Source organism: Mustela putorius, unplaced genomic scaffold (assembly GCF_011764305.1).
Source record: "Mustela putorius furo isolate JIRA1106 unplaced genomic scaffold, ASM1176430v1.1 tig00000460_pilon_pilon_pilon, whole genome shotgun sequence".
Lineage (NCBI taxonomy): Eukaryota > Metazoa > Chordata > Mammalia > Carnivora > Mustelidae > Mustela > Mustela putorius.
In genome coordinates this window covers 17022457-17045849 of record NW_025421389.1, presented here as the reverse complement: position 1 = coordinate 17045849, position 23393 = coordinate 17022457, and the positions used below count along the sequence as shown (strand labels likewise).

The window sequence follows — 23393 nt, the reverse complement described above, 5'->3', positions numbered from 1 at the left end:
GGCAATCCAGTATTTATCAAACAGAACTGTACTCAAATCAGCTTAGCTTTCAAGTCTTTGAGATTTAGCCATTTCTGGCCTTTCCTTCTCACAGCCAGTTCTCTACCAACCAGCCCTTAAGTTGAGAAAAAAACAGAATGCACCCCTACCCCCTGCTGAGAACATGGATGCTTTAGAATATGCTGCCCTATACTTGGGTCAGTTCCACATGCTCAATAAACTGCTTCCATGCTTGTCTGGTTATTCCAGTATTCAGTTGCCTACCCTCGAATTTCACTCACAAAAGGATAGTCTGTTCAGCAAGGCATTAACACTTGTGATTCCTTTTTTCCAGTTGGTTTCTCCTCCACCCCAACAGCTCCCCAAGCACTGGAAAGCCTCTATGCAGTTCACTCCTATTTTACTGCTTAGTATCTATAGTGATCATGAAATCTAGCTTATCATGAACCCAATCCACTTTTTATACTGACTCTTTTGAGTTACTTGTTTGAACTGTTCTATGTGACCATCCAAATACTATTTTTGGGTGATTCACCACTAGGCCAGAAGAGTATCCAGCCCCCCAAATCTAATGCTGCCTGCTGCCCTTGTATAAACACGGAGTCAGACAATTGTATGGTGCCAATTTTAAATACAGTTTTATTTAAGACATTGCATTTTCCACTTAACAATACAGTGCTTATAAAGTGCAATGTTTATTTCCTTTCCCTGTGCACATATTCCATATTCAAGTATCAAGAATGCCCAGTTTTTTTGCTATAGCAGCTCAACATTATAACTGCCATGGAATTTGCTACAAATTTGGGTCCTTTGAATATTGTATGTGGAACAATGCTCAACCTATTTATTCTCATATTGGTTTAGTCAACCTCTTCAATGGTGGGCCCAGAGGAGGCACCACCAGAGGGAGGAGCTCCACCACCAGGGAAGCCTCCAGGCATTCCTCCTGGCATGCCCCCTGCACTCTGGTACAGCTTGGTGATGATGGGGTTGCAGACTTTCTCCAACTCTTTCTGCTGGTGTTCAAATTCTTCCTTCTCTGCAGTCTGAAAAGAAAATAAACTTTTTACTGCAGGTTCCTCAAATAAAAGAAACTTCACAATGTCTGGTGCAATCAATCAGTTGTGAAGACTAGACAAAAGCTTATCATTCAATTCTTCCCCCACCCACGAAATCCTGGGTCACTCAGACATCCAAGGAAGGAAGCTAGTTGCCAACATCTGGATTTCTGGTGGAAACCGCGAATGTTTGGACCATTCATCATTGTGACCTGTGTATAAAACCCATCTCATCTTTTGCTGAAACCCTATAACCACCCCCACCCCCATTCACTCTCAATTTGAATTACAAACCTGGTTCTTATCAAGCCAGTTGATGATTTCATTGCACTTGTCAAGAATCTTCTGTTTGTCTTCATCATTTATCTTGCCCTGAAGTTTTTCATCTTCAACAGTTGCTTTCATGTTGAATGCATAAGACTCCAGTGAATTCTTGGAAGACACCTTGTCCCGCTGTTTCTCATCTTCAGCTTTGTACTTCTCAGCTTCCTGGACCATGCGCTCAATATCTTCCTTGCTCAAGCGGCCTGTGAAAATTAACCGGTCTTTTTGTTGAAACTGAACTGAGTTACCCTGCAATGACTGTAACCCACTGAAGCAGCCAATTCCAGAAAGGGATTCCTTGGCCCAAGTATCCTTGGGCAGTTTAATTATTTGAAAAATGATCCTTATCTAACTCTAAAGTTGTGCTCTTAACTTACCCTTATCATTAGTGATGGTAATCTTGTTCTCTTTTCCTGTGCTCTTATCCACGGCAGAGACATTGAGGATACCATTAGCATCAATATCGAAAGTGACCTCAATCTGAGGGACACCACGAGGAGCAGGAGGTATGCCTGTGAGTTCAAACTTTCCAAGTAGATTGTTGTCCTTGGTCATGGCACGCTCACCTTCATACACCTTGGTAGCAAATAAAAATTACTAAGAAGCTGCAAAGATTACTGCCCCAAGCTCCTAACTTGGTGTAAGGTCAAATAGGAAAGGCTGCGCTCAGACATCCAAGGAAGGAATTGGCCAACACAAGACTTCTGGTGGAAACTACGAATGGTTTAAGTCAAATCATCATAGCGGGCCGTCTTCCCTAAGTTTCATAGGAAAAAGTACCAATACAATACAGAACATACCTGAATAAGCACACCAGGCTGGTTGTCGGAGTAGGTAGTGAAGGTCTGTGTCTGTTTGGTAGGAATGGTAGTATTACGCTTGATAAGAACAGTCATGACTCCTCCAGCAGTTTCAATACCAAGAGAAAGTGGAGTGACATCCAACAGCAGCAAATCTTGAACATTTTCAGATTTGTCTCCAGAAAGGATGGCTGCCTGGACAGCTAAAATAAAAAATATTAGTTAAGAAAAGAAATCCCAACCACCTCATTATCGAACAAATTTCAGTCGCTCAGACATCCAAGGAAGTTGTGCCATCATCAGCTAAGCTTTTGGTGGAAACTACGAATGTTTAAAAAAATCAATCATCACAGCGAGTTAGCATGGGGCCTGACAGGCCATATGTTACAACTGTTTACGGTAAAGAATTATTACCTGCACCATAAGCAACAGCTTCATCAGGGTTGATGCTCTTATTCAGTTCTTTTCCATTGAAGAAATCTTGGAGAAGTTTCTGAATCTTGGGGATACGGGTAGAACCACCCACCAGAACAATATCATGGATCTGAGACTTGTCTAACTTGGCATCCCGAAGAGCTTTCTCTACAGGGTCCAGGGTGCCACGGAACAGGTCAGCATTTAATTCTTCAAACCGGGCACGAGTGATAGAGGTATAGAAGTCGATTCCTTCATACAGAGAATCAATCTCAATACTGGCCTGGGTGCTGGAAGAAAGTGTACGCTTAGCACGTTCACAAGCAGTACGGAGACGACGAACTGCCCTCTTGTTTTCACTGATATCTTTCTTATGTTTGCGCTTGAACTCTGCAATAAAATGGTTGACCATTCGGTTGTCAAAGTCTTCTCCACCTAAGTGGGTGTCTCCAGCTGTGGACTTAACCTCAAAGATCCCATCTTCAATAGTAAGGATTGACACATCAAAAGTGCCACCTCCTAAGTCAAAGATCAGCACATTCCTTTCAGCTCCAACCTGCAATTAAAATACAAAGTAAGTACTCCTCGTCCAAAATTTCCAATGGCTCCAACGTATGGTAAAATGAATCCTACGTTTTACAATTGGTACATACTTTTTTGTCTAAGCCATAAGCAATAGCAGCAGCAGTTGGTTCATTGATGATTCTAAGTACATTGAGACCAGCAATAGTTCCAGCATCTTTGGTAGCCTGACGCTGAGAATCATTGAAGTATGCAGGTACTGTGACAACTGCATTGGTAACAGTCTAGAAAAAAAAAATTGTCGCCATGTCAGTCCCGTAATTACATTGTCTGCCTCTGCATGCACTTGACATTGACCATTAAAAAAAAAGACAAAACACCTCAGTCAAAACCCCATGAATTCCATTTATAGGAAATCTGGTGCATAATGTTCCAACCTCCAGCTACCTCCATTTAGGGTTGCACACTACTCACCTTCCCAAGATAAGCCTCTGCGATTTCCTTCATTTTTGTCAAAACCATAGAAGACACCTCCTCTGGATAAAAGCTTTTTGTCTCTCCCTTGTATTCTACTTGGACCTTGGGCCTGCCAGCATCATTCACCACCATGAAAGGCCAATGCTTCATATCAGACTGGACAACAGCATCATCAAATCTCCGTCCAATCAGGCGTTTGGCATCTGTTAAAGGTCATCAAATGCAAATGTTTTAACACTGCCATCTATCCAGTAAGAATCGTAATCTACCACTACTCAAACACCAAGAGGCCTAGCAACCAAACTCCAGAATAATAAATGGATTTATGTTCTGAGTTATTCAGACTTCCCACTTCAGAATTACCTGTATTTTTTTCAACATGTTATAAAAACTTCCCTGGCTGCCTTATGTTCCAGAAACTTTGGACTCAAATTACACGCAGTCTAAACCACTTGAACTCACGCCCTAGTGCCTTAATTAACGACTTACCAAAAACTGTGTTGGTGGGGTTCATCGCAACTTGGTTCTTGGCAGCATCACCGATCAATCGTTCGGTGTCCGTGAAGGCGACATAACTTGGGGTGGTCCGGTTTCCCTGATCATTGGCAATTATTTCCACTTTCCCGTGCTGGAAGACACCCACGCAGGAGTAGGTGGTGCCAAGATCAATGCCAACTGCAGGTCCCTTAGACATGGTTGCTGAGGAAGGTTAGGGAAAAAAAAAAAAGCCCGGTTTGATAAAGCGATCAGACGCTTAGAACGTTTACCGTGGAACGCAGGCCATCAGATACGAGATACTTCGGCCTCCGTCTCACTCGGCACCTCCCCCAGAAACACTGCCCTTGTGTGAAAACCACGCGGTAACGGCCAGACCAAGAAATACTGCAGTCGTGGTTGCCGTGCCAACCGCAGCTGGGCTCAGCCCAGACTGAAGAAAGCACCTGCCCCGAGGGTCTGCGACAGTACCGAGCACGTGGTCGAGCCCAGAGCTCGACCTTTTCCCCCACCCCCACCCGCCGCGCTCCAAGAAACAACACAATACGATTCCGTGCTCTAGTGCCCCCCCCCGCTCCGCGTTGGGTGCGCGCCAGCGGCCGCTTCCTGCTGAGAATCTAGGGAAGGCCCGCTCCAGGGCGCCGGACTTCCGACCACCCCCCCGCCGACCGCGGATGCGGCCCTTGCCCAGCCCTCCTTGCGGGTGCCGCCCTGACCCCGCGGCGGCCCTCACGGCCTGTAGCTCCCACCCCGGGTTTCCCGATCGGCCGCAACCCAGGGTCCACCGCCTCTCGGGGAGAACAGAGCCGCATCTGGGCAGGGGACTCAGGGCCCCCGGCCAACGTGAACGCTCAGAAACCGCCAAAGCGCCGCAAATTCTTAATACGGGCACGGGGCGCCCATTTCTAGGGAGTCACCACGAGGTCACAGAACAGGGTCCTTACCTTGCGTGTAGGCCTGGCTCGGGTTGAGAAGAAGACAGCAATCCAAAGATCTGGCCCCGCGTTCAATGAGAACGGTTTCCGCCCGCCACCCTGTCTCTTATACCCTGCCTCAGAACCTTCCAGAAGGGGTCCACCCCTATCACCTGCCCATCATGACTTCTTCAGCCAATGGGCGCGCCGCCACCTCTACGAGGCCCAATGACTAAGCCGGCTCTACTCCTCGGGCCTCGCCCACTCCCGCCCCCATCCCTCCCCACCTCTCGATGACGCACTCACCGCAGCGTTCTGGAACTTTCATTCTCGCCCCCGCTCTCCGAACGGCCCCGGGGAAAGGGAGGGTGGAGCCGAGAGAGCCCGCGCGCGGGAGTCCTCAGTCACCCCAGGCGGGGAGTGGCGGGGGGGCAAAGGAACGTCCGCTTCTGCGCAAGCGCTCTCAGTCAGCGCGGGTAGGAGGGGACGGAAGGAGGAGGAGGAAGAGGGGTGGGCAAATTTGGAACCAGCCAATGACAGCAGCATTGGCCGAGATCTGGATCGACGCGGAACCGGGAGAGGACGAGCGCGGGGACTGAAGGGGGGGGTCCGGAGCCGGCAGCCCGGGAGGGAAGACGGAAGTAGAGCGAGGACAAAATGGCCGCGAAGGTTGTTTTGCCCATCCCCCCCCAAGTCCTCATTCTGTTTCCCCCAACCCCCACTTCGGCGTTGTATGGGGTCCTCTAGGCCCTCCCGGATTCCTTGTTCCGATGCTTCTGTCCAGTGTGGCTTTGGGCTAGGTCAGAGCCCAAGGTACCGACCCCTGGGCACTGCCAGGGTGACTTGTTGGCGGAGGGGGGCGGGGTACGCAGATGCGGTGCTGGAGGGAACCGCGCCCAAGCGGGGTAGGAAATGTTAGCCGGGCCGACCCCCAGAATTCTCAGGCACGATGTTGCTGAAGAGGCCGGCAGCCCTCAAGGCAGAAGTTGGAGGGGGTCCGGCCTCTCAGAACCGCCTGGGCCGGATCCTGTGCCGGAACCCCCAGCGAAATAAAGGGCCAAACCTGCTTCCCCGAGTCCAAACAAGTCCGCCACTCCCCCCCTCCCGCCCAAAACAGGTTCGGCTTCTCGACTGTCTCTCTCCCCTCACCCAAATCCCGTGCTTCTCAGTTGTTTGTTAAAAGAAAACCCGAGTTTTCCCCGTGTAGGAGAATCGGGCATTAGGAAACTGGGTTCCGGTAACCCCGTGTCCTTGATTTAGACCTTCTAGAACCTCTCATATTTTTAGAAACATGATGTATTTTTCCTTCCTTGACTTAAAAAAAAACCTAAACGACAGATCGTTCAGGGGCATCTTGAGAACATTAGTAATCGAGTCCGCAAGCAAAACAATAGTACTTTTAAATTGTGGTGCTTGGTGGCAGGTGTATGGGCCTTGTCATTCAAACAGCCTTTTACAGTTCCTTGAAATGTTTCCCAGGGTGTTCTTGGAAACAGGCAGGGCTGCTGCTGACTTGTTTAATAAATAAATGGGCAGATAAATGAAAAAGATTATTTTGAAACTATCTAACAGTGGTGTGGCTGGAATAAGAAAGGCCTTCCAGACAGTGCCTCCAAAATTTGTGAGGACACCTTGTCCTTGTCAAAGCCAGTGAGGCCTAGAGACAGATTAAACCTAAGAAAGAAGAATTTTCTTTTCACATTTGCCTTTTCAGGGGCGGGGGGGGGGGGGGGGTGGCAATGTTGGCTTGAACACGTGGAGATACAAATTTAAAATTTCTACTCATGTCCCAAGAAATTAATTTTATATGATGCTTTTACAACGTACAGAGTGCTTTCATTTGTTGTATCACGCAATCATCAAAATATTTTTCTGAGATCTGTTATTATATGTCCCAGTATTAAGAGAAAAATGAAGTTCAGAGATGTTATTTGTAGAATTTACAGCTGGCTGAGCTAGAACGGAAGCTAGTGCTTTTGATTCAGAATCCTTGGTCAGTTTTTTGTTACATTATAGTATAATTTCCTTTCTAGAAACACATGTAACTATACAACTCAAGAAGTAAGATGTGTGCTGTGGGAGGCTCCTTTCAATTTTCTTTGGTATCTACAATCTTCCTTTTCGTACTCAGCCTACCAAGTACAGTCTCTAAACTGTACCCTGCATTTTGCCCCTTTTAACGTCGGGACTACCTACAACATTTTAATTATTGAACCACTGGAAAGTAAAACAAGGGCCCAAATTCAGTGGCTGGGAGTGAATAAAGAAAGGAGAGTAGGTAACCTGTGTCCATTCACTCAACATACATTGTAGAACATGGACTATGCTCTTATTAAATAGAATGATTCAGACTTTATGTATTTAAAGCTCAATAAGATAAGTGTCCTGTCTCCACCTCTTCAAATACACAAGGTTTCAGACACATTCAGGATGGAAAATTAAAGTTTGGGGGTGCATAGGGGCTGCAGTAAAGAAGTATGAAGCAAAAAAAAAAAAAAAGTCCGAAGCCTAGGGTTTCTGACTGAGGGACAGGGTCAGGATGAACATATCTGAGTCCCTGTCACATACCAAGCACTGTTGTAAGTGCTTTACATGTATTACCTCATTTAATCTTGTGAAGTTTTTTTCCCCCCAGATTTATTTGAATCTCTCAGTGTTTACTTTTGAGATTGTTTGAACCCCTTAATGTGTACTTCTGTTAGCACTTCACCTTGGTGTAAAATATTTGCTTCGTAAATATTTTGATAAAGTCCTTAAGAGCAGGATCTCTGTCGTAAGATCCTGCTGAGCACCTTGCTTTGTGAGAAATAGTACTTGGTATATTTGTCACCAAAATAAATAAGTAGTAGATCATATTCAGATTGAGTTCTGTTGTTCTTTTGGCAGCAAGCTAATGAACAAATTTTCAGGGCACGTTATATGACCTTGAGCTTCCCCTACGGTATCACCTTATTTATTTTTTAATTGCTGATACAGATACATCTGTAATAAATATTTGGTTTTTGTGATCAAATACAGTCTCAATTACAAGGCAACTTAGAAGATAAAATATAAACAGCTTAACACCAGAAATGAAGCAAAATTCTATGTCTTTTTGCAACAGCAACTCTGAAGCTCTTTTTATACAGTGTTAACAACAAGGGCGTCGACTTCATTATTTTCCAAATTTAAGTTTGGTTTATATATTTTATTGAAACAGTTATTCTCCAAATATTCACATCATTCCATCAGTATCTTCTTCCCACAAACATTTCTTCCTTCTACTTTTTAGCTAACTTACCTTTTTTTGTTTGTTTCATATTAAAGGATCAAATTTATTTGACTTAAAGTTAATAGAATATGGTTTGAAGCCAGTAGTGTCTCAAAACTTTATCTTAAGCCGTATCTGAACCCCAAAACCTGACTCTAAGAGAAGTGCACTGTCATTGCTAAAACTTCAGCACCTTATCAGTCAGAATTTTCAATTCCTTAGAATTTCTCAGATTTTAGGTAGTTATCTGCTTTGTGAATTTTTCTGTAGATTTCCAGTGTGAATAGATGTCCAAAATCTGGATATTCAACTGGTATTCTAGCCTTTTAATAACTAACATGTTTAAATAACCTAAATCTCCATATCATGCAAAGGGGACTGATTCCTGCTTTCAAAGGCATATACAGGAAACCTTGGGTTCAATGGTAGTAAATAATGATAAGAGCAAATTGCTTGTGATGGTACAGCCCCAGCCTCCATAGTGTACTTGTTTGGCTCAGGTACTCTAGAAATGAGAATTCTCAGAGTTACATAGCAGAGGTGATAGGTTACCACACTACTAGAAAAATAAAAAAGAGTATGGAAGGGGTTTCTATCTTACAATGAGGCAGTGTTAGTATAAGAAGCATTCCAAATACGCCAGCCTTCTTAAATTAATAGCAGACATTCCTTACATCATTTCCTCAATGTCTCTTATTTCCCAGCTTTTTTTTTTTTTTAAGAGGAAGACAAACCTCAGTTTACAATTTTCACCCAAGCATAAGCCCCCATTTCTTAAAGAACCTTAGAAGGAAATACATTTGCACTATATGAGGACTGTTTAGTGAGAATTAAATGGAGAAATGAAAAACCAGAGAAGTGGGGCCAAATCCCAGATCTCCCTTTTCCGTTCAAGCATCTGATTCCACTTTTTTAAAAAAAAAGGTTTTGTCTCCAGATTCAGCATGGCTTTCTCTTTTCTGTAACTTGCTGCCCTTTTAATCATAAATACTTGCACTACCAATGGTGATCTGTTGACATTTGCCCTAAGGCCCTTGCAGGGCTATTTCAGATCTACGTTCTTGTCGTAGGATGAATTTGACTCACAGAATAGTCACCATTATTAAAAAGGCAAGTTCTTGTATTGGAAGCTGCTGCTTTTCTTTTTTATTTCTCACACACCTTTCTTCCATGAATCAACTCTTTGATGGTAATCCTGGTGAATCACTTTTGTTCATTGTTTCCAAGTTGGTGACAATTTGAACGTTAGCAGTCACTAATCCAGCCCTGTCCTGCCACCCAGGAGTTATCCTCACCATCCCTTCCCTAAATACAATTTCCTTTCCTTCCAGACCTGGACTTCCTCAGATGCTGGGAAATTACTGAATTTCTCTGTCTCTCAGGAGGGAATGACTATGACATACTTATAATGCCATTAGGAAACGTTGACGATCCCTGATCTTTTTGATAATTTAAGGCCTAGAATTATCAAAAGTTCCAGGTTCGCATCCTTCTCCTAAAATGAAAGAAATGGAGGAAGCTCCAAGTTTGATGTAATAGTAAACTGCCTTATACCATTCCTCAACATATTAAGAGAAAACTGATCTAAGCTCCCTTTCTAGTTTAATCAGTCTTAAAATGCTGATTTCCTAAGTTCTCAGAAAAGAATGTAATGATATGTCAGATGACCTTTTAGCAACTCTGAAAGATCTTTTTCTAAATGACTTCTAAGAACATCATCAAATGACACACAGTGAATGTTTTTTTTGCTCCAGAGATCCAGCAGGAAGGTCCTCAGAGACGTCTTATTTGAAGGACAGTCCACAATTGTTCCAGCATGTATATTTCTGATATCTGTCAGTAACCCTCTGAACATCATTAAGACAGAAAGTTTTTCACAGTCCCCTATCACACATTTTGAATTCCTTCTCAGTTCCTTTATAGTTCAATAGAAGTGGGAGGTTAGTAGTGGATAGAGGGGGAGAAACTCCAATCATTCTTCACCTCCCACTAGTTCAACTCCTTGTGAAATTAATATCCAAGCCTTATGGTAAATGAAGTCAGGTCAGAAAAAATGTATTTCCTTTTTAAAATTTCTCAGAAGCAATGTGCCCCGTACATGGTGCAGCTAGGTGAAATATAAGGCTGTGGGTTCCACTTGACTTTGAATAATCACAATAATCCAGTAGGTTTGCAGAAATGCATAGAAAATTTATGAACAACATCTCATTTCTTCTTGACAATGGTGAGTCGAAGTATTGATACAAAACATCTCAGGGGAGAAGTTTTAAGTGTGTTCAGTTCCCCTTTCCCCAACCTTTTCCACCCCAGGTCCTGGTCAACAGATAACACAAATTTGGACCCCCGCTCTTCCCCATTCTGGTCTCCAGGCACCACGAGATGCCTTTTTGGAGAGGATCAGTTTACATCCTTTTTCCTGTCCGGTGTCCTATAAAGAAAGTGCTCATTTGAGTGGGTTTCATGCAATGCTCACTGCTACTGAAATGGCCTTTCATCTGGTTGGAGGGGGTTGTGTGGCTGGTGACTGAGCTTCAACGACTAGAAGCATCCTAAGATCCTGACTCCGAGGAAAGCGTGGGAGTCAAGTCCACTCTTAACTCAGACGGTTCAGAAGGCTCTGCTCTGGCTGGGGATCATGCTGGGTGCGGTTCTGCTTTGGTCAGGGTAGCATGGTGGACTTTCTTTGGTTCAGAACCCCTCCCTTCTGGCCCCACTAGGCTGTATGTGTGGGTGGCCAGCCCCGGCTGGGGTGCTGCTTCGGTGGACAGTGTCCTCTGGCTGCGTGAGGCACTATTTGCTGTGGAGCGCGTGGAGGAGGAACCCGAGCGCGAGCTCTGAGAGCCTGAGGAAGAGGAACTAGGTTTCACGAGGCGGGCTTTGGGGGCTTCCGCATCTTCCCTGAAGAGAAGAAAACAGCAGAGGTCAACTTTAATCCTGACAAGACCGCGATAGCTTCCACTATGGTTGCTTCCTTCTGAGGTTTCCCAATAAATTCCTCAAGCCGTAAACTTCACATGATGCCACTGGAAGGCAGCCATTTAGAGGAATGGGGACGTCCCCTGTCCCCGAGACTTCATGGCTGACTTACACAAATGGATGTTTTCTTAGCCCTGAAGTCAACTCTGTTACTCTGGGAGAGTAGGCACTTACCGCTGAAACTGAGTTGGGGTTTGTCTACAAAACCCCTTATTTATTTATTAGTTTGTTTATTTTTTGGTGGGCAGCAAAGCAAGGTTTACTAAGGACTGCAAAGTGATAGTAGGAAGCTCCCAAGGAGGGAGAGGACCCCAGGGAGTTGCCCAACCCTTTTATTTTTTTATTTTTTATTTTTTTAAGTCAGCTTCAGACCCTGTGTGGAGCCCAACGCGGGACTTGAACTCACAACCCTGAGATCAAAAGTAACTGACTGTGCCCACCCAGGCATCCCTACATAAACCCTTTCAGTGGCCCAGAGATTATGCCCATTCTTTATCATAAGCAATGTAAAAATGGAAGTGAATCAGAAGTAACATAAAGTTGATCTTTTAATTCTCAGCTGAGAATAGAGAGTTTCACAGTAAAGGCAAGATAAACCAGACCTTCTGTCCTTAGGCTGGAACTCCTTACCTAATCAGAATAATCATTTTAACAGATTCATAGTTAAGAGGAAATGGGAGGGGCGCCTGGCTGTCTCAGTTGGTTAAGGTTAAGGGTCTGCTTCAGCTCAGGTCATGATATCAGGGGCCAGGGATTAAGCCTCAAATTGGGCGCCCGGCTGAGCAGGGCGTCTGCCTATCCCTCTGCCTCTGCCCTGTCACTCCCACCCCCACTGCTGCGTCCCTCTCAAATAAATAAAAAAGCTTTAAAAAATATGAGGAAATGGGACATTTATGTTGGCTGTTCACTATAGACCTAGCTCTGGAAAGGAAGTCTAGTAGAAGGGATGTTGAAGGGAGGTTTACCGAATTTCATTAGGTCTCTCTTCTTCCTCGTATCTCTCTTTGTCTTTCCTTCGGATCAACAGCCACACCAAGAGGAAAATCAGCAGAGCTCCAGCCACCATGCCCGTCACTGCTCCTGCTATCATGCCGATGCTCTGTACATCTGTTTTCTCAGAAACAAAAGCAGAGGTAAAACGAAACATAAGCCAAGAAATACATGCACTCGGGGACCTGGGTGTCTCAGTCTTTAAGTATCTGCCTTCAGCTCAGGTCATGATCCCAGAATCCTGGGATCGAGCCCCGCATTAGGTTCCCTGCTCAGTAGGAAGCCTGCTTTTCCCTCTCCCACTGCTTGTGTTCCCTCTCTCCCTGTGTCTCTCTCTGTCAAGTAAATAAATAAAATCTTAAAAAAAAAAAAATATGAATTTAAAAAGCATAAGGCCTGGGACACCTGTCTGGTTTAGTGGGTGAAGCATGCGACTCTTAATCTCAAGGACTCTTGATTTTGAGGTTATGAGTTTGAGCCCCACATTGGGAATAGCATTTACTTAAACAGAAACACAAGCCCCAGACAGGGTATTTCCAGATGTTTCTATCTTCTTACCCTTGCTGTATGACCAACCCCCTCAATACCAAAAGGTAGCAGATCACGCCACCCCAGAATAGGCCTCTTTGACATTAGGACTATTTTAAGCTGTTTTTTTTTTTTTTTTTTTTTTTTTTTTTGAGGTAGGCTCCATACCCAAACTGGGGCTTGAACTCACGACTCTGAGATCAAGAGTCGTGATCAAGAGTCTGTCCACTACTGGCTAAGCCAGCCAGGTGCCCCGCTTAAGCTGATTATCTCTAAGAAACAGCAGACACAGAGGAGAAGTTCTGGAAACAGAGTACAAGTTACCCTTTTATAAGGGAAATTTACATTTATAAAGAAAATCTCCACTTAGTCCCCTCCTGGACATAATGAATTTCTTCAGGGAGCTGACAAATTTGCCCATGTTCCTAAACAGAGAATTAGATACCTCAGTGCAACTACTAGATTTATTTTAGCGCTAGCCATGTCCTTCTGGAAATAAAGGTCTTGACCTTGACTTTCCTCTTCCTTGTGATGAAGTGTTTTACACGGAACCAATGGGAAAGCAGGAGCGAGCCCGTTGGATACTTACACCGTACAGTGACTCGCACCACACAGCTTTCCTTCCCAGCCTCGTTGCCGGCCGTGCACTGGTAGAGTCCAGAGGACGACATGGTAAGATTGTGCAGCAGAACTCGTCCAGGGTTACTGTAGTCTACACACAAGCAGAAGGATAACTGTAATCCTCTTAGTCACAGGATCTCTGTCTACTGCTCACCTTACTGCGTCATTGACCTAAGATTCTCTAATATAGTGTGGAAGGATGAGATGATCGATTTTTTTGGAATGTGGAAAGGAAGGTGAACATTCTTTGAAACTGCACATCCTCCAGACTTAACAAAAGACTGGGAATGTGGGAGGGACAGTAAGCATCGTAATTAGCTATCATGGACACCCAATACATCTCTCCCTCCCTTCTTCTGCCACTTTTACGTGCCATTTGAGGAAAGAAAAGATGGGTGGGGTTTTTTGTTTGTTTTTGTTTTTGTTTTTGTTTGTTTGTTTGTTTTCTGTCCAGGTTGACGGATGCAACATAGAAGCTCAGAGGTTCAGCAGAGCGTTCAAGGTCACATGGTGAGTTGCTGACCAAACAAGACTCCGAGTTCACGGCTAGAGTATACCATTCTGTTGTCTCAGCAGACTGGTGGAGAGATGACTTACCAATCCTGGACTTGGGGGGGAGACGCTCATCCTCTCCCTCCTTTTCCCGGAGTCGCTGCCAGTAATACACGATGGGCTTTGTGCCAGAGGCTGACTCACACTGCAGAGTCACGTCACTTCCTTCTGTCAGCTCTCCTTCCAACTCGCATTTGGGCTTTGATGGTCTCACTGGAAAAAGAAAAAAGCTTCAAAGATCGCCAAACACCCGATTCAGTGGAAAAACCGTGTCCCGTTGAGCTGTTTCTCTAGCTGTCTCTTAAGGTCCACTGCGGAGTGGGTCTTTTGGTACGTAACCATGCTTTACAGCACCCCCAAAATGCACCCTCCTCCACCCCCTACACACATACACCCAATCCCACTGTAATTTTCAGAGGCTGGTGCCACCGTAATTTTCAGAGGCTGCCCCAGAAACTCCCTCATCCCCTCTCAAGACACTTTTCAAAGTTGAGTGTGATTTTATTAATACTGAAACAGGGACAGAAACCCATTCACTTGGATGCAATTAAATAGAGCTTAGTAGCTTCTGCTGCCAGAAACCAGAAATGGAGTTGATTCGGATCGGAGAGATGTAAGGTAAATATAAGAATGCCATTTAAACACGAGAGGATATTTAAACTTTGTAAGTGGGCTCCCATGGAAAATTGTGATTATTCTTTCTTCTTTTATTATGTCTAAAATATAGAACGTACTTCTTCCCAGGAAACTCGACTCTGGGGCATTTGGCTGTTCCTCACAGAGACCGCATTATTGAGATGGAGGGGTTTACCTTGGCACTCTAGCTTACCTAAGACTTTCAAGACGACATGACTCCACACGTAGCGCCCTGAATTCTTCACCTTGCAGCTGTACCGGCCCTCATCACTGGGCTTCAGAGGCTCAATCTGCAGGGAGGCGTCTCCTGCCAGGAAATTGGAAGCAAAGGCCACTCGGCCCTTCTGCTCCTCCGTCAGGTTACTGTAGACATGACGGCTGGAGTAGGTGATCACCTGGGGGACAGACCAAGGCCGGGCGTCAAGCAGTGTGGATCTCGGCCTTCATCTTTTGCTGATGCCAAGATGAGGAAAGGGAACACTCCTAATGGAAGAAAGCAGTCACGCCCAAAGCTGATTTCTAAGGGTCAAGAGACCCTTTGTTCTCAATGAAGTTAGAAGTACCACACGTTGGGGCGCCTGGGTGGCTCAGTGGGTTAAAGCCTCTACTTTCGGCTCAGGTCATGATCCCAGGGTCCTGGGATCGAGCCCCGAGTTGGCATCTCTGCTTAGCAAGGAGCCTCCTTCCTCCTCTCTCTCTCTCTTTGCCTGCCTCTCTGCCTATTTGTGATCTCTGTCTGTCAAATAAATAAATAAAATCTTAAAAAAAAAAAAGATTTTAAAAGTACGACATGTTTGTCTAGGCCTCCTTCTCCTTCCCAAGATAATACCTCTTTTTGTGTGTGTAGCATTTTAATTACAAAGTAGTAATTGTTTCATTAAATGCTCAGAGCCATTTCATTTAATAGGTAAGGGATTTTTGCATTTGAATTACATGTTCAGTGAAGTTCTCACAGCTAAGTCAAGGGAGGAAGGGAATGTATCATAAATGCATATAAGAGTATCAAGACTTGGGGGTGCTTCGGTGGCTCAGCGGGTTAAGCCTCTGCCTTTGGCTCAGGTCATGATCTCAGGGTCCTGGGATCAAGCCCCATCGGGTTCCCTGCTCGGCGGGAAGCCAGGTCCCCACCCCCCACCCCGCCTACTTGTAATCTCTCTCTCTGTGTGAAATAAATAAATAAATCTTTAAAAAATAAAAGTATCAAGAGTTGACTGTGAGGAGATTTGGCAGAAAAGGATGGAGAGGAGGTCTACCTTCCCCCTGCAAACCCCCCCCCCTTTTTTTCTTTTTGAGAGAGTGAGCATGCACGCTCTACACCCAGCCCAGTGCAGAGCCCAACACAGAGCTTGATCCCACCACCTTGAGATCATGACCTCAGCCGGAATCAAGAGTCAGAAGCTCAACAGACGGAGCCACCCAGGTGTCCCTCCCCTGCATACCCTTTCTGACTTTTTAATTCCCCACCACCTGCATGTGAGCTATTCAAAATACGCTACACTCCTTTTGCTCAGCAATTTTACACCTGGTTTATTTTTCACATAGTGTTTTTGCAAGTTAAGTAGTTTCTCCCCTTCTCTGTGGTTTCACTTCCCGTGGTTTCAGTACCCAAGGTCCAGAAGCAGATGATCCTCCTTCTGTCATATTGTCAGAAGGCAGCTGTGTGATAACACCGTGCACAATGCCTGTGTCGTCTCCCCACGCTCTGTCTCATCACAGAGGCACTGTATCATCTCACATCACAAGGCAAAGGGTGGGTATAGTACGATAAGATTTTGAAGGAGGGAGAGAAAAACCACATGCTCATAATTTTAAAATTATTCTATTAATTATTCTTAATTTCTTACTGTGCTTAATTAATTAATTTATTTTTTAAAAGATTTTATTTACTTGACAGACAGAGATCATAAGTAGGCAGAGAGGCAGGCAGAGAGAAAGGGGAAGCAGGCTCCCCACCAACCAGAAAGCCTGATGCGGGGCTCCATCCCAGGACCCTGGGACCATGATCTGAGCCGAAGGCAGAGGCTTTAACCCACTGAGCCACCCAGGCGCCCCTGTGCCTAATTTATAAATTAAACAGTACCATAGGTATATACGTATAAAAGAAACATAGTATATATAGGATTTGGTACTATTCATGGTTTCAGGCATCCAGGGGGGATTTTGGAACATATCCCGCACAGATAAGAGGGTAATACTGTAGGCATTATCCCCATTTCACAGACAAGTAGCAGAACCGGGATTTGAAAATAACCATCTAAGGCCATTTATGGTCTTGGTATACCAGTTAACTCCCACTTCCTGTGGCCATCTGCATTCATTATACGGCTCATTAAGTCCTCTTCCAGAAAGTTTAGAAATGAAGGCGGAAAAGTGACACTATAAAATCAATCTATTTTGGGGGCGCCTGGGTGGCTCAGTGGGTTAAGGCCTCTGCCTTCGGCTCGGGTCGTGATCCCAGGGTCCTGGGATTGAGCCCTGCATCGGGTTGTCTGCTCCACAGAGAGCCTGCTTCCTCCTCTCTCTCTCTGCCTGCCTCTCTGCCTACTTGTGATCTCTGTTTGTCAAATAAATAAATAAAATCTTTAAAAAAAAAAATCAATCTATTTTGTTCTTGTTGGGCTGGCAGAAAGAAAGGGCTACTTAAGATGGCGAAAGTCCCTGCCACAAAACCTGAGCACAGACAGGAGAACAAAGACCCAAGCAGGAATCTGAAAACCCTCCCGCCCCAGGCTCCAGTGGACCAATGGGACCCCGACAAGCCTGCGAAATATCCAAATAAGGGAAACTTGCCAAAAGACCTCTGAACTCCCCTCGAGGCCCCTTAAAAGCCCCTTTCTCCCTGCCTTGGGCACGACTTCTGCCACTCTGCTTTCCAGAGTCGGGGAACCTTGCCCGAGGGTGCCCACCTCCTCCCGGTGCAACTTTCCTGGCTCCCCTTCTCCTGAGCCCTGAAACCTCCCCGGAGAGTGTTTTCAATAAATCTTGGCTTGCACCCACTTTGCCTGGTGTTGTGTTTATCTCGCCGGAAAAACTTTACAGTTCTCTTATTTTTTTTTTTTTTTAAAGATTCTATTTATTTATTGACAGAGAGAGATCACAAGTAGGCAGAGAGGCGGGCAGAGAGAGAGGAGGAAGCAGGCTCCCTGCTGAGCAGAGAGCCTGATGTGGGGCTCAATCCCAGGACTCTGAGATCATGACCTGAGCCGAAGGCAGAGGCTTAACCCATTGAGCTACCCAGGCACCCCAATCTGTTTTGTTCTTACAAAAGCGTGAAGTCCAGTCAAAGGGACTGGAAGAGTTAAAGAGTAGAAGTCAATACTTAAAATTCAGGTCCGATACCGAGGACTTCATTGTTTGGCTTTCCTTTTGGGGGGCTTCACCGCTGATTAGATAAGATCAGGCGCATTCAGGGTGGTATGGCCGTAGACTTCACCGCTGGTTAGAAAGAGGAAGTCAAGGACGCCTGGGTGGCTCAGTTGGTTAAGCAGCTGCCTTCGGCTCAGGTCATGATCCCAGGGTCCTGGGATCGAGTCCCACATCAGGCTCCTTGCTTGGCAGGGAACCTGCTTCTCCCTCTGCCTCTGCCTGCCTGTGCATGCTCACTCTCTTTCCCTCTGTCTCTGACAAATAAATAAAAGTCTTAAAAAAAAAAAGAAAGAGGAAGTCAGTTGGGAAAAAATTATATCCCTTCCTACCATAAAATACATATGCGATCATGTTTTTGTTTTCCCAGGCAGGGACACCAAAGTTTAGATTACTCTAACAACAACGACAACAACCAAATCCTGGAGCGCTTGGCTGGCTCAAAGGGTACAGCACGCCAGTCTTGATCTTGGGATTGTGTGTTCAAGACCCACATTGGGAATGGAGCCTACTTAAAAAGTAATAATAATAATCTTGAGTATTAGTGAAATTTCATCTGCCTGCCTCATAGCCTATAGGCTTGGAGATTTTTTTTTAGATTTTTAAATTAATTTTTTCAGAGTGACAGATTGAGCAAGTGTGAGTAGGGTGAGGGGCAGAGGGAGAAGCAGACTCCCCACTGACGAGGACCCTGGGATCATGACCTGCGCTGAAGGCAGATGCTTAGCCAACTGAGTCACTCAGGTGCTCTAGACTACATAGTTCTGGAATCTTCCCTGGTTCTGTGTGTCCATCACTCACTCCTATTAGTCACAAAAACTGTGCTGTTCTGGTCCACCAAGACTTCAAGCTATATAACTTCAGCTTTGGCCTTTCTGCCACTCAGCATATTCTTAAACTCATTTGATTTTAAATGTCAGCAAACATTTATGGGACGACTGCTTCCCATCAAGTCACAGGGAAGCTATTCAGATGAGTAAAACCCTCTTCCTGTCTTCAAGTAATTTATAATCTCATGGGATTAGCAAGGAGAGAAGTATAAACATAGAAAACGGATTAATTAATTTGAAATAGTATCAGAGAGAATGTCCCAGAAAAGTTGGAGGCATTTGAGTTAGGCTTTGCAAGACAAGCAGACTAAATGAGAGATGATAAAGTCAGGGAGAAGGCTGCAGGGAGCATTCCAGATACACAGAAGGACACTAAAAACAGGCACACAAGCATTCGGGAATCTCCCAAGCACATTTCTGGCTGCAGCTGTTCAAATTGTTTCCCTCTGCTCAAGTCCTTAACCCCATCCTCAATCACGTGGCACCCTGCCTCACATCAGATGCTTTCCTGAAAAGATTTGAACCCAGCCAATATAATGTCCATCAGATCTCTCTCAATTATATCAAAATTCTTCTGTATCATCCATTTTGCCTTCACTATCTTTCTTTTTTTCTTTCTTTTTAAAGATTTTATTTATTTATTTGACCAAGGGAGATCACAAGTAGGCATAGAGGCAGGCAGGGAGAGAGGAGGAATTAGGCTCCCTAATTGAGCCTAATTGAGCAGAGAACCCGATGTGGGGTCGATCCCAGGACCCTGAGATCATGACCTGAGCTGAAGGCAGAGGTGTAACCCACTGAGCCACCCAGGTGCCCCACCCTCACCATCTTTCTGACAAATGTGTTTTTTCCTTTCTCTCCATGCTCTTTTTCATTGGCAAATTATTTATTGAGCTCACAGGCCAGAGTACTGTGCCAGGTGCTAGAAAACAAGCAGGGATAAGACCCAGCTCTTACCCTGCGGACCTCACAGTCTTCAGGGGGAGAGGGGGAAGGTGAGGTGGGGGAGAAGAAAGTAGGAGAAAAGTAAAGGTAGACACTGTAGCTGATAATCAACTTAAGACATTTTCCGTATCCAGCTTGGCCCACTCCCTTCAACCAGCACTGCTGCTGTGATAATTCTCATATCCTTATCGCTAACCTGACTCCGTTTTGAACTCGGTTTACCACTTCCAGCTGTCTGGCAGTTGTGTATTTCTGCCCACTCCGATCTACCTTACATCACAATCTAAGTGGATGCCAAGTTAACAGTAACCTAAAACTCACATCAGCTCTTTTCCAGCTCAGAACTCTTCAGTGGTTCCCCGCTATCTCTGAATAAGGACAGGGTTCAGTCTATGGTTCTCGGCATTGACTTCTGTGTTACCTTCCCAGTCCCATTTCCTCTTTTGTCCACCTCCCTGGGCACCGTCAGATAACACTGCCTCCCTTTCTTTAATATGATTCATGCCCTCTTGTACTCAATGCCTTTGCCCACTGCATTTTTCCAAAGAGAAACTCCTTTTTCTCCATCTCTTGACATGAAGAACTATTCATTCTTTCTGGGTGCCTGGGTGGCTCAGTCAGTTAAGTGTCTAATTCTTTTTTTTTTTTTTTTAAAGATTTTATTTATTTATTTGACAGAGAGAAATCACAAGTAGATGGAGAGGCAGGCAGAGAGAGAGAGAGGGAAGCAGGCTCCCTGCTGAGCAGAGAGCCCGATGCGGGACTCGATCCCAGGACTCTGAGATCATGACCTGAGCCGAAGGCAATGGCTTAACCCACTGAGCCACCCAGGCGCCCAAGTGTCCAATTCTTGATTTCAGCTCAGGTCATGATCTCGGGGTCATGATATCGAGCCCCATGTTGGGTTCCATGCTCAGCAGGGAGTTTGCTTAGGATTCTCTCCCTCTGCCCCTCTCCCGACTCCTTCTCTCTCTCTCTCTCTCTCCATCTCCCTCTCAAATAAATAAATAAAACTTCAAAAAAAATTTTTTCCTTTCATTCTTCTAAGTCCCAAATCAATGTTAACCTCTTACGACACCTTCCGGGTTATGACACTCAGACTAATGGCCTCTTCCCTCCCCCCTCCCAACTCTTTGCATCTTTGCAGCATTTTCATGAGAGGAGAAATGGTGAAAGACTTGGGCACATAGATTGTTAGATCCCCTTCCTATCATGCTGAGTGTGGACCAGGAGACCCTTGGGACATTCTGGTTATATATATGTCTGTTGCCATTAATCGTCTTTGGCGAGGCTAGAATGCAATTCTGCAAGCCTTTATTGAATACACATTTACTGAAAACATACTCCGTGCTTAGCACTGTGCTAGAGATGATATCAATACAAAGAAAATTGTTTTGGGGCCCCGGGGTGGCTCAGTGGGTTAAAGCCTCTGCCTTTGGCTCAGGTCATGGTCCCAGGGTCCTAGGATGGAACCCCACATCGGGCTCCCCGCTGGGGGAGCCCCCTTCCTCCTTTCTCTGCCTGCCTTTCCCGCCTACTTGTGATCTCTGTCTGTCAGATAAATAAATAAAATTAAAAAAAGAAAAAATTGTTTTATGAAAGTGTTGAGGGCCAGGATGTGCCACCCAGAATAAGCCACTTTGCATGTGCGTAAGAATTTCAAATGCTAAAGGCATTTGAGTTCTTGAAGCTGCTTGACTTCAAAGCAGAGCCTCCTCTAAGAATTTAAGTGTAATAAATCCCCTCCTGAGAACAACTCTAATCTTCTCTTCTAGGAGACCAGAAATCAGCACCACACCCAGACAGACAAGATCACCAGCGAGCATATCTCTAGCATTCTAGCATCTCTAGCATATCTCGGGTTCGTTCTTCTAAGGGCCCGTTTATCTTCCTCAAAAGTTGTTTGTTTTTCCCAAAGTGTCCTTTCTCCTCTTCCCTTTCCCCGACTAAGTTAGGTATGTAGTCCAAATTCTAGCCACCCCTTGGAGTTACTCATCTGTGGGTACTTATTCTCACACGTTACCTACATGGTACACAGAAGTTAATAGACTTCTGTTTGTTTTCCTCCTATTAACTCTTCCCTTGGTTGTATACCTGAAACTAATATAATTGTTCTATGTCAAATATATCTCCGTAAAAAATTTTTATAAAATTTTTAAAGAGAGAAAACAAACCAACTAACAAAAATCTGTCTTTTATTCGTCTAATTTACAGTGCCCCAGCTAGAAAACCTAGGAGGGGAAAGGGGAAAAGATACCCCCCCCACCTACAGTTTTAAAGGAAAACTTAAAAAAAAAAGGGTAAAATTATGATTCTCATATACAAAGAAAATAAGTATGTGTCAAAGATTTTATTTAACTCATTAATAAATGATGGAACCAGAAAGATTTTTACAACAGGTTCAAATAAGAATCAGACAAAGACTTGTAGTCTCCGTTGGACAAAATTCCTTTGCATCTCTATACACAGGACCCACTGCCATGCTGTAGATACGGAAACAGGGCCATCGCTATGGGCATTCCACAAGTTAATTTCTATTTCTGTGGAGATTAACATGTGAGGAAAGTTAGATCGTAATTTATCTGGAAATTTGGAGTCTGAGCATGAAGACGATGTTTAGGAGGGACCTTCCTGTGGTATACTGTATGGGGGGATGGAGGCAAGTGTTCAGCCTTTGGTAGGAAGAGATCCTCTATTGGTATGACAGTAAGGGGAACTAGATTCCTTGAAGGCTGCTCCCCTCTGCCCCCCACTCCCCTACTGCCCTCCCCCTCGGCAGGTGGTTTCACAGTTCAGCTCTCTGGGTCTGTAAATGAGAATTCCTGCTGGAGTACCAAGAAGAGCATTCGTTTCCTTCCTTCGGACTGGAATGAGGGCTGCCAGGGAAACGGGAGCTAGCTTCACTGGGGCAGCACCATCGGCTGCTCTTGAAGGCTCAGATAATTCTTCAAAGACATTTCGCAGCAAATTGGCAAGCCTGACCAGTTACAGAATGTTTAGAACGAGAAGAGACGGTCGGAAGAAGAGGAGTGATCCATCCACCTCCACCCGGAAGTAGAAATGCGGACAAAGGCTGGATTTGAATGGTAAGCTAAAAAGACCCAAGAGCGCAGTCATTTATTCAACAAATTTTGAGCCTCCACAATTTGCCAGCCTCTGTTACAGGTGCCGAGGAAGATCCGTGAACACAGCAGTTGAAAATCCCAGTCCCTGGGGAGGATGCATTCTGGTGGCAGGAAACAGACATGGAAGACCACTGTATGGTACATTTGACAATACTACGAAAATAACAGAGCAGGGAAGGGGGTGGTAGTCACCAGGGGGACAGACTGCAGTTTCAATAAGGTGGTCAAAGTAGACCTGGCTGGAAGGAGACAGGAGGGCGTGTCTTAAAGACGCCAAACTAGCCTTGGGGAAAGAGAGTTCTTTTTTTTAGATTTTATTTATTTATTTGACAGACAGAGATCACAAGCAGGCAAAGAGCCAGGCAGAGGGGCAGGGGAAGCAGGCTCCCTGACAAGCAGAGAGCCCAATGCAGGGCTTGATCCTAGAACCCGGAGATCATGACCCTAACTGAAGGCAGAAACTTTAACCCACTGAGCCACCCAGGCACCCGGGGAAAGAGAGTTCTAAGCAAAGAAAAGAGGCAAAGCAGAAGCCCTTAAGGTAGAAGCATGCCTTAGCGTGTTTGAGGAACC

At 45.1% G+C, this 23393-nt stretch overlaps 2 protein-coding genes, 1 long non-coding RNA gene and 1 other non-coding gene across 5 annotated transcripts in view; 1 reads left to right on the top strand and 3 right to left on the bottom strand.

The window, feature by feature from the left end:
• Positions 1 to 614: 614 nt before the first annotated feature.
• On the bottom strand, positions 615 to 5167 carry HSPA8 (heat shock protein family A (Hsp70) member 8). The gene is made up of 9 exons (XM_004750096.3): positions 5035 to 5167; positions 4085 to 4294; positions 3593 to 3798; positions 3250 to 3402; positions 2597 to 3152; positions 2183 to 2385; positions 1760 to 1958; positions 1353 to 1585; positions 615 to 1046 (listed from the first exon to the last, which is right to left on the bottom strand). The coding sequence occupies exons 2-9, from the start codon at positions 4287 to 4289 to the stop codon at positions 861 to 863; spliced, it is 1941 nt and encodes a 646-aa protein (XP_004750153.2). The 5' UTR covers positions 4290 to 4294; positions 5035 to 5167; the 3' UTR covers positions 615 to 860.
• On the bottom strand, positions 2450 to 2538 carry LOC123392202. Its single transcript, XR_006606909.1, has one exon. It is a non-coding gene; the product is annotated as a small nucleolar RNA SNORD14 (small nucleolar RNA).
• A 2757-nt stretch (positions 5168 to 7924) lies between the features above and the next one.
• Positions 7925 to 23393, bottom strand: part of LOC101688164 (CXADR like membrane protein) — a 99648-nt gene continuing 84179 nt past the window's right edge. Inside the window, exons 3-7 of one of the 2 annotated variants that reach the window (XM_004750097.3) lie at positions 14751 to 14952; positions 13967 to 14134; positions 13338 to 13460; positions 12196 to 12337; positions 7925 to 11152 (exon numbers count right to left, since the gene is read on the bottom strand). In XM_004750097.3, the coding sequence (XP_004750154.2) occupies positions 10888 to 11152; positions 12196 to 12337; positions 13338 to 13460; positions 13967 to 14134; positions 14751 to 14952 (900 nt within the window). In that variant the 3' untranslated portion in view covers positions 7925 to 10887. Of the gene's footprint in view, positions 11153 to 12195; positions 12345 to 13337; positions 13461 to 13966; positions 14135 to 14750; positions 14953 to 23393 lie in introns of those variants that run through there. The other variant, XM_045080421.1, reaches the window with a different exon arrangement.
• On the top strand, positions 14126 to 14790 carry LOC123392179. Its single transcript, XR_006606885.1, has 3 exons — positions 14126 to 14251; positions 14441 to 14539; positions 14649 to 14790. It is a non-coding gene; the product is annotated as an uncharacterized LOC123392179 (long non-coding RNA).